At 43.1% G+C, this 12,359-nt stretch overlaps 1 protein-coding gene across 1 annotated transcript; it reads left to right on the forward strand.

The window, feature by feature from the left end:
* The first annotated feature begins 374 nt into the window (after positions 1-374).
* On the forward strand, positions 375-7,985 carry PHPT1 (phosphohistidine phosphatase 1). Its single transcript, XM_036748277.1, has 3 exons — positions 375-657; positions 5,424-5,548; positions 7,684-7,985. Exons 1-3 carry the CDS (start codon positions 492-494, stop codon positions 7,774-7,776), a joined length of 384 nt encoding a protein of 127 aa, XP_036604172.1. The 5' UTR covers positions 375-491; the 3' UTR covers positions 7,777-7,985.
* The last annotated feature ends 4,374 nt before the right edge of the window (positions 7,986-12,359 follow it).

Consider the following 12,359-nt stretch of genomic DNA (forward strand, 5'->3'; position numbering starts at 1 on the left):
GGGATTATGTTCCTATGACCTGGGCCTTCTCTGTCTCAGGGACTCGGGGAATATTGTTCAGGGAATGAATTGAATAAGCATCTCTTATGTGTAATGTGACAGCTTTCTCCATAAACCTAAAAACAGTCCTCCTACACAGTTCCCCCGAAACCCGCAAACCCTCGTCAGTTTCATTCATGCGGGGTCCTCCACCGAAAGCAAAGAAATTTTCCGTTTTCTGGTCGAAAAAATTAAATCGCCTTTCCCCTTCCGTAGTTGAACCTTTCCCTTAACGAAAACAATCGCGTCATCCGCGATCACCTAAGTTCTGATTGGTCAATCCCGTCGCTTCTACGTTTCGATTAGTTAAGTCGCACCGCGAGGGAAGGAACTCCGGAGAGCGTGATTGGCCACCCTGCAGATTGCGCCCGCCCTCTACGCGCTGATCAAAGGAAGAGGGAGAAAGTGTGCCCAGCATTGGTGGGAGGGGCCGGTTTGCGCGTTGGGGAAAGATGGCGGAGGCCGACCTCGCTCAGATCCCGGATGTGGACATCGATCCCGACGGTGTCTTCAAGTACGTGCTGATCCGAGTACATTCAGCGCGGGAATCCAACCCCAACGGCCAGGACTGCCCAAGCAAAGAGATCGTGCGCGGCTACAAATGGGCCGAGTACCACGGTGAGGAAGGACTAGAGGTGGCCATGGGAGCTGGGGGGGGGCGGGGCGGGGCGGGGGAGGCGGGGTCTAGGGAAGAGGGGGAAGGAGCCCATAGGCTGGGCCCTCGGCGAGAGGGGCGGGGCCTACAGTTACGGGTGGAGCCCCGAGTAAGAGGTCAAGACCGAACCCCACGTGGACCCGAGGGCAGCTGACCTGGGCGACAGTAAAACACCCTTTTGGTGGCGGTGGAGTCCCCCATTCGGCTCCTTCCAGCGGCCAGATGCGTCAGTTCCTGTGCCCTCCTCCCAAATCCCAGTGGCTCCCACTGCCCACAGAAGGCTGTGCAGTTGTTTTAATCTCAGTAACTACTGTGGTACAGTGGAAAGAGCATTGGATTTGAAGTTTGAGTGCCTGAGTTCAAATCCGTGCTCTGACACTTAACCATCCCGACCTCGGCCAATCTCTTAACCTCACCGGCCGTTATTTTCCTAATTTGTAGAATGGAGGCGCAGGACTGGACAATCTCCAGTGCCCCTTCCAGCTCCCGGCATCCCCCTTTCATCTGCTGCCTTGGGTGCAAGGGCAGGAGCATCCTCCTCTTGGTGGGAGTCGAGAGGCCGAGGCACCCATCGCAGCTCCACCACTTACTAGGTGTGACTTGGGGAAAGTCATTTCCTGTCGATGTGATATAAGGATAATCATCCCTGTCCTGTCTTCCTCACTGTTAGGAAGCTTAAATGAGAGGCGATACAGAATTGTAGAGCATTAGATTTGGAGTCAGAGAACTGTACTCAAATGCTGGCTCAGCTACTTTTTAACATCTGTGCTTTGGGCAAGTCGTTTAACCACTTTTCTCATTTGTAAGATGAGGAGATTGGTTTAATGACCTCTTAAGTTCCCTTCCAACCCTAAATCTATAAAAGTCTGTGATAATGGCTCACACTTATATAGCTCTTTTCAGATTTGCTAGGTTTTATATACAGTATTTCGTTTGTTCCTCAAACTAACCCAGTGAGTTGTGATTCTCATTTTACAGATGGGAAAACTGAGGCTTTGAGGTTAAGTGACTTGCCCAGGCCACAGCTAGTAAATCTTAAGGTTGGATTCAAACTCATGTCCTGATCCAAAACTGATGAGTATAAGTTATACAGCACTTTGTAAGCTGGAATGTGCTATTCACACAAAAGGATTGGACTTAGATACTCTTTTAAGTTCCTTGCAGTTCCAGCATTTTATGTTCAAAGAACAGGTAAGAGGTTTTTACAATTATTATCCTTGATATGGAAAGGACTGTTATTCTGAGCAGAACAAATAGGCCCCTTTAGGACTCATTACTGATTTCTTTAGAAATTGATTTGGATAATGCAATAAAAATCATATTCGATAAAGAACCATGAAACAGATTGAAAATTAATTGGAAACTAAATAATCTAATCTGAAAGAATGAGTGGGTCAAAGAATAAATTACAGAAACAATAAATAATTTCATTAAAGAGAATGACAACAATGAAACAGCATACCAAAATTTATGGGATGTAGGCAAAGCAGCAGTTAGGGGAAAATTTCTGTTTCTAAACACTTAACATCAGTAAGATAGAAAACAAGCAGATCAATGAATTGGTCACACAGTTCAAAAAAACAGAAAAAGAACAAATTAAAAATACCCAATTAAACACCAAATTGGAAATCAATCCTGAAAATCAAAGGAGAGATTAATAAAATTAAAAGTATGAAAACTATTCAATCAATAAATAAAACCAAGAAATAGTTTAATGGGGGGGGGAAGCAATAAAATAGATAAACCATTTTGGCTAATTTGATTTTAAAAAAGAAGAAAACCAAATTACCAGTATCAAAAATGAAAAGGGCAAATACACCACCAAGTAAAGCAATTATTGGGAGTAATTATATGGCAATTATAAAGCAATTATATGGCAGTAAACCTGACAGTCTAAGTGAAATGGATAAATATTATATATATAAATATTATATATATATAAATATTATATAAATTATATAAATTATTATAAATATAAATATTTATAAATATATGAATTACCCAGATTAACAGAAGAGGAAATAGAATACTTAACCTATCTCAGAAAAAAAAAAATTGAACAAGCCATCAATAAACTCCCTAAGGAAAAAATCACCAGAACCAGATGGATTCACAAGTGAATTCTACCAAACACTTTAAAAAACAGTTAAATCCATTACTATATAAACTATTTGAAAAAATAGTCAAAGAATGAGTCTTACCAAATTCCTTTCATGACACAAATATAGTGCAGGTACCTAAACCAGGAAGAGTGAAAACAGAGAAAGAAAACCATAGAACAATTTCCCTAATGAATATTTATGCAAAAATTTTAAATAAAATACTAGCAAGGAGATTACAACAATATATCACAAGGATCATACACCGTGGCCAGGTGGGATTTATACCAGGAACGCAGGGCTGGTTCAGTATTAGGAAAAGTATCAACATAATTGACCACATAACAAAAATAATGATTATTTCAATAGATGCAGAAAAAGCTTTTGACGCAATACAGTACCCATTCCTGTTAAAAAACTCTAGAAAGCATAGGGATAAATTGAGTTTTCCTTAAAATGGTAAGTAGTATTTATCTAAAACCAACAGCAAGTATTATCTATAACAGCGATAAGCTAGAAACATTCCCAAAAAAATCAGAAGTGAAGCAAAGATGTCCATTATCATCACTATTATTCAGTATTGTACTAGAAATGCTAGCTATAGCAATAAGAGAAGAAACATAAACTGAAGGAATTAGCAAAGTCCAGCAGCAAGAGATAGAGAAATTCCATTTAAAGTGACTGTAGACAATATAAAATACTTGGCAGTCTACCTACCGAGACAAACCCAAGTACTATATAAACACAATTATAAAGTACTTTTCACACAAATAAAGTCAGATTTAAACAATTGGGAAAGTATTCATTGCTTATGGATAGGCCCAACCAATGTAATAAAAATGACAATTCTACCCAATTTAATATACTTATTCAGGATCATACCAATCAAACTACCAAAACATTATTTAATAGAGATAGGAAAAACAATAAAATTCATTTGGAAGAACAAAAGGTCAAGAATATCAAGGGAATTGATGTAAAAAAATGTGAAGGAAGGTGGCCTATCCTTATCAGATCTCAAACTGTATTACAGAGTGTCAATCATCAAAATAATCTGGTACTGACTAAGAAATAGAGTGGTCGATCAGTGGAATAGATTAGATACACGAGACACAGTAGTAAATGACCATAGTAATATAGTGTTTGATAAACCCAAAGATCCAAGTTTTTGGGACAAGAACTCACTATTCGACAAAAACTCCTGGGAAAACTGGACAACAGTTTGGCAGAAACTAGGTATAGATAAACAACTCAAAATGGGTACATGATTTAGACATAAAGGATGATACCATAAACAAATTAGGGGAGCATGGAATAGTTTACCTATCACATCTATGGATAAGGGAAGAATTTATGACCAAATGAGATAGTGAGCATTACCAGTTGTAAAATGCATAACTTTGATGACGTTAAATTAGAAAGGTTTTGCAAAAACAAAACCAGTACATCCAAGATTAGAAGGAAGGCAGAAAGCTAGGGTGGGGGGAATTTTATAGCAAGTGTCTCTGATAAAGGCCTCATTTCTCAGTCAAATTTATCAGAATACAAGTCATTCTCCAATTGATAAATGGTCACAGGATATGAACAAGCAATTTTCAGATGAAATAAAACTATAGTCATATGAAAAATATAAATCGCTATTTATTAGAGAAATTAAAACAACTCTGAGGTATCACCTCACACCTATCAGATTGGCTAATATGACAGAAAAGGAAAATAATAAATGTTGGAGGGGATGTGGGAAAATTGGGACACTAATACACTGTTGGTGGAGTTGAGAACTGACCGAACCCTTCTGGAGAACAATTTGGAACTATGCCCAAAAGGCAAAAACACTGTTCATACCCTTTGACCCAGCCATACCATTACTAGGTGTGTATCCCAAAGATTTTAAAAGGGGTGATGGGGATGAATGACCTCATTGTACAAAAATGTTTATAGAAGTTGGAAATTGAGGGGATGTCTGTCATTTGGGGAATGACTAAACAAGTTGTGGCATATGATTATGATGGAATACTATTGTGCTATGAGAAATGATGAGCAGGGTGCTCTTAGAAAAATCTGGAAAGTCTTATATGAACTGATGCAAAGTGCAGTGAGCAGAACCAGAACATTGTACACAGTAATAGCAACATCGTATGATGATCAACTGTGAAGGACTTGGCTGTTCTCCGAAATACAAAGATACAAGACAATTCTGAAGGACCTATGATGAAAAATGCGTCTGCCTCCAGAGAAAGGACTGATGGAATCTGAATGCAGATCCAAGCATACTAGGTTGTTGTTTTTTAACTTTCTTTGTTTTTCTTTTGTTTTGTCTGTGTTCTCTTTCACAACATAACTAATATGGAAATATGTTTTGCATGTCCACGTATGTATAACTTTTATCAAATTGCTTACCTTTCCAATGAGGGATTGAGGGTGGGAGATAATTTGTAACTCAGGTTTGTAAAAATGAAGGTTAAAAATTGGTTTTACATGTAATTGGAAAAAAAAAATATTAAAGCAAAAAAAAAGACATAAAGAAATTGATTTGGAACCCCTTGGGGTAAGGGCAGGGCTAAATGGATCTGTGGTAACTTCAAGATGAAGGCTGTCTTTGTGATATCACAATGTTCCTTTTTCCACAGCTGATATCTATGATAAAGTGTCAGAGGAAATTCAGAAGAAGGGCTTTGACTGTGAGTGTCTGGGTGGTGGCCGAATCTCCCACCAGAGCCAAGACAAGAAAATTCATGTGTATGGCTATTCCATGGTGAGCGCTACTTGGAATTATTTTTGCATGGAAAAAAATGTGGTTCCCTTTTTTTAGCCAGAGCCTAGTGTATGCAGAGCACTAGTCCCCGAGCTGCTAGGGACATAGTGTGCTACTTGGAATGGGGCTTAGAGTTCAGTAGAAGGATGATTCAAGCACAGACAGTTATAATATACAATATTACATGATTAGTGTATTAAACAATGATAAAATATTTTGCTCTGTGAGATCTGAGAGGTGGTATGGTATAGAATGAATCAAGGTGGCCTCTGAGTCAGGAAGACCAAGTCATTTAACTCCTCAGTCCATCAGTTAGTCAGTAAATATTTATTAAGCATGGTGCCCACAGGTGTCTCTCAAGGTGCTGATCTGCACAGGTGCAAGTTTTCAACAGGATCTCCCTACCCTGATGAAATTACAGATCTAATAAAAAATATGAGGTCTGTCTAAGGGGGAAATTTTTATTGCTCTTACTAAATATGCCATTGGTCATTGGTTGGAGAATGTGGATGGCTCAGGAAAACCCATCCCCATTCCTGGAACCACAACCTAAAGGGCACATGACTCCAAACAACCTTTCACAAGGGCATCGAGGATATGAAACAAGGTCCACCTATGAAAAGGCACTAACTATAATGTGGAAAGAAAAGACCTTGTCCTCACATCTGACCTGAGAACTCTCGCCTGATTTGTATACATTGGGTATTCATTCCCCTTGGATTGGAAGAGCAGGGCAAGGCTTCAACTTTCAGCTGAGGGCCAGTCTACACTAGGGGATCCACTGTCTGTCTCCTTAAGGATTTGGCCTCCCTTTAACTGGGTCACTGGCTCTGTGGTGGTAATTAGGACTTCTATGTGTGAGTCTTCCCTGATCTCTGCAAAGAGACCATGGTACCTGGCAGCTGGTGAGATATCATGCCCTTGGGAGACTGAAGATTCATTTGTCCACTTCCCTTCTTTTGTTTCCTTTCTATTTCTTCAGGGTTAAGAAATAATAAGAGTTAACACTTAAGTTCTGCAGGGCTCTTTACATAAATTCTTTCTTTTTAAACAGGGTGCCCCTCTTGTCCAGTTCTAAGGTCCACTGGCCTTACCGGCCTATCCCTTTTCCATCTGTCTCTTCAGCAACACGAGCCCATCTCTACTGGCACCCTGAGTACCCTGACCTTAGAGCCACAAGATCATGTTGCTGGCCTGGCTCATGGCATTCAGAGCCTTAGAACTGATTCTGTGACACAGTGCAAAGCATGCTGAATACTGCATCGTAGGCCCTGAGGTTCATATCCTAGCTTTTTGATTTACCTTCTGTGTGATACAGAGCAAGTCACTTAGCTTTTCTGGGCTTTAGTTCCTCATCCGTAACATGAGGAATTTGGAGGAAAAAAGCACAGACAAGCAGGACAGTTTTGCAAGTAATGTGTGGAATTTATTATATATTTTTTTTGAAAAGCAAGTAACAGAGATTCACAGTTTCACATTCAATCTTTTTTATGTTCTGCTATGTATATGGATATTCCCCTTTTTTTGGTATTTCAACAGGATCCCCTTACCCCGATGAAATTACAGATCTAATAAAAAATATGAGGTCTGTCTAAGGGGGAAATTTTTATTGCTCTTACTAAACATGCCATTGGCCATTGGCTGGAGAATGTGGATGGCTCAGGAAAACCCATCCCCATTCCTGGAACCACAACTCAAAGGGCACATGATTCCAAGCAACCTTTCAAAAGGGCATCAAGTAACTTTAAACTTTAAATGAAATATAACCTCTAAATGAAAAATAAAAGGAATTAGACTGAGGGTTATAACCACTCAAGCCACTTCTTTCTCTAAATCTGTGATCCTGTTTCCCTATTGAAAAAGCAAAATATTTGTGGGATGGAGAGAAGGTGAGAGGGAAAAGAAAAAGGAAAATATATGAGAAGGTCCAAAGGCTGAGTCCCCAAGCTTGGGGTGAGAGACTAGTTCCATGCCCTAGAGCCAGGAGTAGAGTTAGAGATTTGCCATGACTATCTCAAGGTGTGCTCCAAGATATGTGTGGGGCATCATGGTGGATGAGGGTAAAGGCTCTGGGACAGAGGAGCCGGGATCCTCGAGAGACCCAACAATCTGACAGTATTGTCTCCTTTCTGTAGGGTTTTGGACGTGCTCAGCATTCTCTCTCAACGGAAAAAATCAAAGCTCACTACCCCAACTATGAAGTCACCTGGGCTGATGATGGTTACTGATGGGGCCTGGGTTGCTGCTTGCCTACGCTGTCAGACCTGTCCTTGAACTCTTGTCCCCTACCTTTTTGTTGTGTTGTATTAAGAGGGCACGTTGTGATACCCTGGTGTTTGCCTCCTTTTGTGCCTTCCAGTGCTGTGGTGCCCAGCTGGGCCCCAAGGGGCATTCAGGCACAGAGTCCCCAACTGGAATTAAAAATGCTGGGCCCTGGTTTGTGTGTATGTTTGTGTCAGGCCTTCACTCACCCGCAATACCCGACACATATTAAGCACCTGCTGCTGTGTGCAAAGCATTGTTCTGGGTTCTGAGATTACAAAGACAAAAATGAAATTCACCTTGCCCTTAAGGATTTCACATTCTGTTGAGGGAGGATACTCAACATACATAGAAATAAGGGGAAGAGAATCAGGAGAGACCTCATTTAGGTGAGAGTATCTCTGGGAGGCTCCTTTATGATGTTATGGCCATACAAGACCAGAAGGAGTGAGAGCTGGAACCAGTATCTGGGCTTAGCCAGCAAGAGGTAGCCCTACATGCCAGATGTCCCTACCCTCAGAAAAGCCCCTTCCCCAGCCTCACAATCTGACTTCCTGCTGAACTAGACCAGTCCTAAGCTGCGTTTGGTTTGGTTTGTTTCCTCATCCCTGACTCTAATTACAGGAAGATGGGTCCTTTGCCCATTCTTGAGGGGTACAGTGAAGAATGTCTCTAGTATCAATGCGCTGTCTTCATCCTTGCTGCACCAAGTACCAGAGAACTTGCTGTTTCCTTTTCCGTGGGCACCCGGCCTCCTGTCCCATGAAGGAGCTAGCCAGAGACCAGTGTGGTGTGAGCTGGTTCATCCTGGGGCCGAAGGGCAGGAGCATACCAGTTCAGCCCCTTTAGGGCCTGATAAGGAGAGGAAGGGGAACAGCTGGAATAGCATCTCCCCCAGCCCCCGTGCCTACTCCTAAGGGCTTCTCTGCCCCAGTTTATGACCCGATTGCCTCTGCTTGAGGCCACTATCCTCAAGGACATCTTGGGAAGGGGCCCCAGCAGGACCTTGCGTAATTGGGACCCAGGTTCTGCCTTTGCTTGCTCAGGCTCCACCCAACTAAGCAGCCATGCCCCTAAGTGTTTCATTTACCTGGATCTGTACTCAGCAGCTTTTGGTAATTCCCAAAACCCAGGAGACTTGGAAACAGGGATTTCTTTGCCTCCTTTGGGCCTCAATTAGTCCCCATATCCTTTAATGATGGAAACTAAAAACTGGGTAAAACCAGCCCATATTTATTTTTAATGTTTTATTCATACCTTTTTGTTTTTATACTGCAGTTATTTCTTGACATCCACCACCACTCTTGAAACCCTCCTTTGTCACAAAGACAGTTAAGCTGGACCAATGCAGTAATGGCATCTGGGAAAGTATGCCACATTCTGCACCTATAGTTCCCTACCTCTGCCTAGAGTTGGGAGTTATGTTTTTTCATCTGTTCTCCAGGACAAATTTTGGCCAATGTAATTAATCAGCATACACTGCCTTTAAATGTAGTCACTGCTCACATGATTCTCCTGGTTCTAAATCTTCCCATGTTTTTCTGAATTCCTCAAAGTTGTGGTTTCTCATGGCACAATAATACCCCATCATATTCATATACTAGTTTGTCCCAGCCCCCTCCCAGTCAGGGGGCACTCACTTTGTTTCCAGTTTTTTCTATCACAAAGTACTGATAGAAGTATTTAGGTATATATGGGGCTTTTCTACCTTGGACCTCCTTGGGGTTCAATGCCCAGTAATGGGATCAGTGACTTTTCTCACATAATTCCAAACTTTTCTAGAATTGTACAGATTTACAGTCGTAAATGTGCTCAAAGGATATGAATAGTTCTCAAAAGAATTGGTGTCAACAGCCCATATAAAGAAATGCTCCAATTTTAATACTAATTGGAAGATGAGTTAAAACAACTCCAGGGCCATACCTCACACTTTATATCAGAGTATAAATGATGACAAAAAACAAATAGTCCAAGCTGGCAAAGCTGTGAAAAGATAGGTATGCTATCTTTTAGATAGTAGAGGTATCCAATCTTTTTCATGGGCTGAACAAATCCACCTTTTTAATGAGGTGGAGAAGTCCCAAGTAGCATCAGAGCAGAACTGTAGTCTCTTTCAGAGTCTTTTAGAATAAAAATCATAGGCTAGGATGGGAAGAGACCTTAGGGATCATGTGGCACAACCCCCACTGTATAGATGAGATCCAGAGAGGAGAAGTAACATCCTAGGTCATGTTGGGCCAGCAAAACCTAGACTACAAACCAGATTTCCTGTTCTCAAGCTGTTCTCCCCCAACTTATGTGCCTCCTGCTACCCAAACCCATGCAAAGAAAGAGTACATGAGTTGCCACCTATTCACCTTGAATGAGAGGATCAAGTGCTCTCAGGGACCAGGAGCAGGACAGTGGATTTGGCCAGAGCCAGTTAATGGAGGGGAAGATTGGGCAGAGCCCATTTCCCCCATACCAAGACAACCCACCGGCAGTGGAGTCAGCAATTGCTCCATCGACTCCCACTTGTCCTCCAGTGACTTCCCTTCACTATGCCAATTGATACCAGACTCCCTCCTTTGCCACTTATGTCCCAACGCCCTTAGCTCAACCCACAGTCTCTATTTAGTCCACTCTAGCTTTGAGCCACAAAGGCTTTTCTGCCCCTGCTTGGGGCACACCTGCTGCTCATCCCTTCCTACCAAAGCTTGTTGGATGTAAGAGGCCAATAATCCAACAAACAGCCATCTGTGCTGTGTCCTGCCTTCCAGCTCCTGCCCAGCTCTCTGGTGAAAAAGGTTGCCTTTCAACTTAAATTTCTTACTGTCTTTGAGGGTCTGATCTCCAGCATCTTTCCCATGGTTGACCGATTGTTCGTGGTCTTACAACGATGGGCCCTAAGGGCAGAGCCAAGCTTATGTCTTTTTCACGTGCTGGGCAGAATACCATTGATTACACACACATCTGAGGATGGGGCCGACCGTTCCTTACCAACCTCAGTCCTCTTTTGCCTCTCAGTCAGGGAAGCATTTAGCCCTGGTTCCTCTTTTCTAAGTCAGTCACCAGGATACCCAGTGCACCCTTCTGGCTAGCCCACATCAGTGTGGGTGACAGGCAAATAGGCTAAGATATTTCTGGAAGTTTGTAGTCTGCCATGTGGGGTCCAGGGATCAATCCAAGCTCAGGCTTAAGTGACCCACCTCCCCCACATCCCATGGGGCCAAAGGGGCACATCCCTCCCCTCCCTGGAATGCATTTTATAGCCAGATGTTCAGCATTGTCAGCGTTGGCTTGAGGGCTGAGGAGGGGAGTAGGGAGTCCTAGGAAATGCTGCTTCCCTGGGATCAGCACTGTGTAGCAACAGTAAGCTGATAACTGGGGCAAAGTCCCCCCACTTGGGCTTTCCAAGCTCTACCTGCTCCCTGGTCATTGCACAGTCTGTCCTTCTTCCTGACTTCTCTCATCCACTCTCTCTCCTCCTCTGCCCCCATTCCTCTTTACACAGCACCCTTCTCCTCTGCTCTGCCACCCACCTTCCTTTACACAATTTCCCCTGTCCCAGAGACAATGTACCTGCTCCTCTTCCTCCTCTTCCTGGCCCCTTCTTCAGGTGAGTTGTCAGGGGTGTCAGTTCCCTGCTGGAAAACGGCTGGGCCAGGGGGTGGGGGGGGGGGAATGTAGATACTTCCAAGAGGAGCTATGAAGGCAGTTTTCCACCCAGGAGCCTGACTGGGTCTTTGGCAGCTGGTAGGTGTCCCTTGACTGGGAAGGTTGGGAAGGGGAGTTGGAACTAGATCTTTGATGAGTGCCTGCTATCCCTCTGCTCTCTGGCTCCCTGTGAGCAGATAGAACACCTAGGGAAGCTAAAGGGAACTCTGCCAAGCCAGAGGGAGAGAGGATCCTGGGGGCATCTCACTTCCAAGACTGTTACTCTCCAAAATGCTCAAAGTCTCAGGACCCTCTCCTGAGGAAGGGGGCTTTACTTGGACCTTATGAGAATGTCCCCTGGTTGGGGGAGATGGCTTCCTTTGTTTATCTGCTTTCTTGAGTAAATCCTATCAGGCATGGGACTTAGACATATAGCAACTCCTTGTGGATAATTCACATGATTCTTTTCCCTAGCCCTTGTAATTTTCAGAGACCCTACCTAGGTTCTTTCCCTACCTGGTATAGATTCCCAGGAACCTCTGCTTGAACCCCTCCTTGTAGGAGGTATCCCTAATGCTGAGGCCTTGGAGAGGCAGAATTCCTGGGTCCTGTTCTCAGTCTTCTCCTGGGGTACAAGAAAAGCTCATTCCTTGTTCCATGTCTCAATTTCCCCTCTAAAAATAAGCCATTGGTGTGCCGAGCCATTTTTATGAGCTGGAAAAATCCACCCTTTCAATGTCCCTTTCTTTATCTTCCCTAGGTCTGGGAGTTGTCCTAGTGGGGGACCTTCACAGCTAATAGGTCTCAAACCTGGAAGGGCATCATGCAAACCTCCCTCAAGAGAGATCCTCATCCTAGGGCATATAAACCTGCCTCTACCCCTAATCCTAGTTTCAAAGGGGGAAGGATAGTA

This window comes from Trichosurus vulpecula, chromosome 3 (assembly GCF_011100635.1).
Source record: "Trichosurus vulpecula isolate mTriVul1 chromosome 3, mTriVul1.pri, whole genome shotgun sequence".
Classification (NCBI taxonomy): Eukaryota; Metazoa; Chordata; class Mammalia; order Diprotodontia; family Phalangeridae; genus Trichosurus; species Trichosurus vulpecula.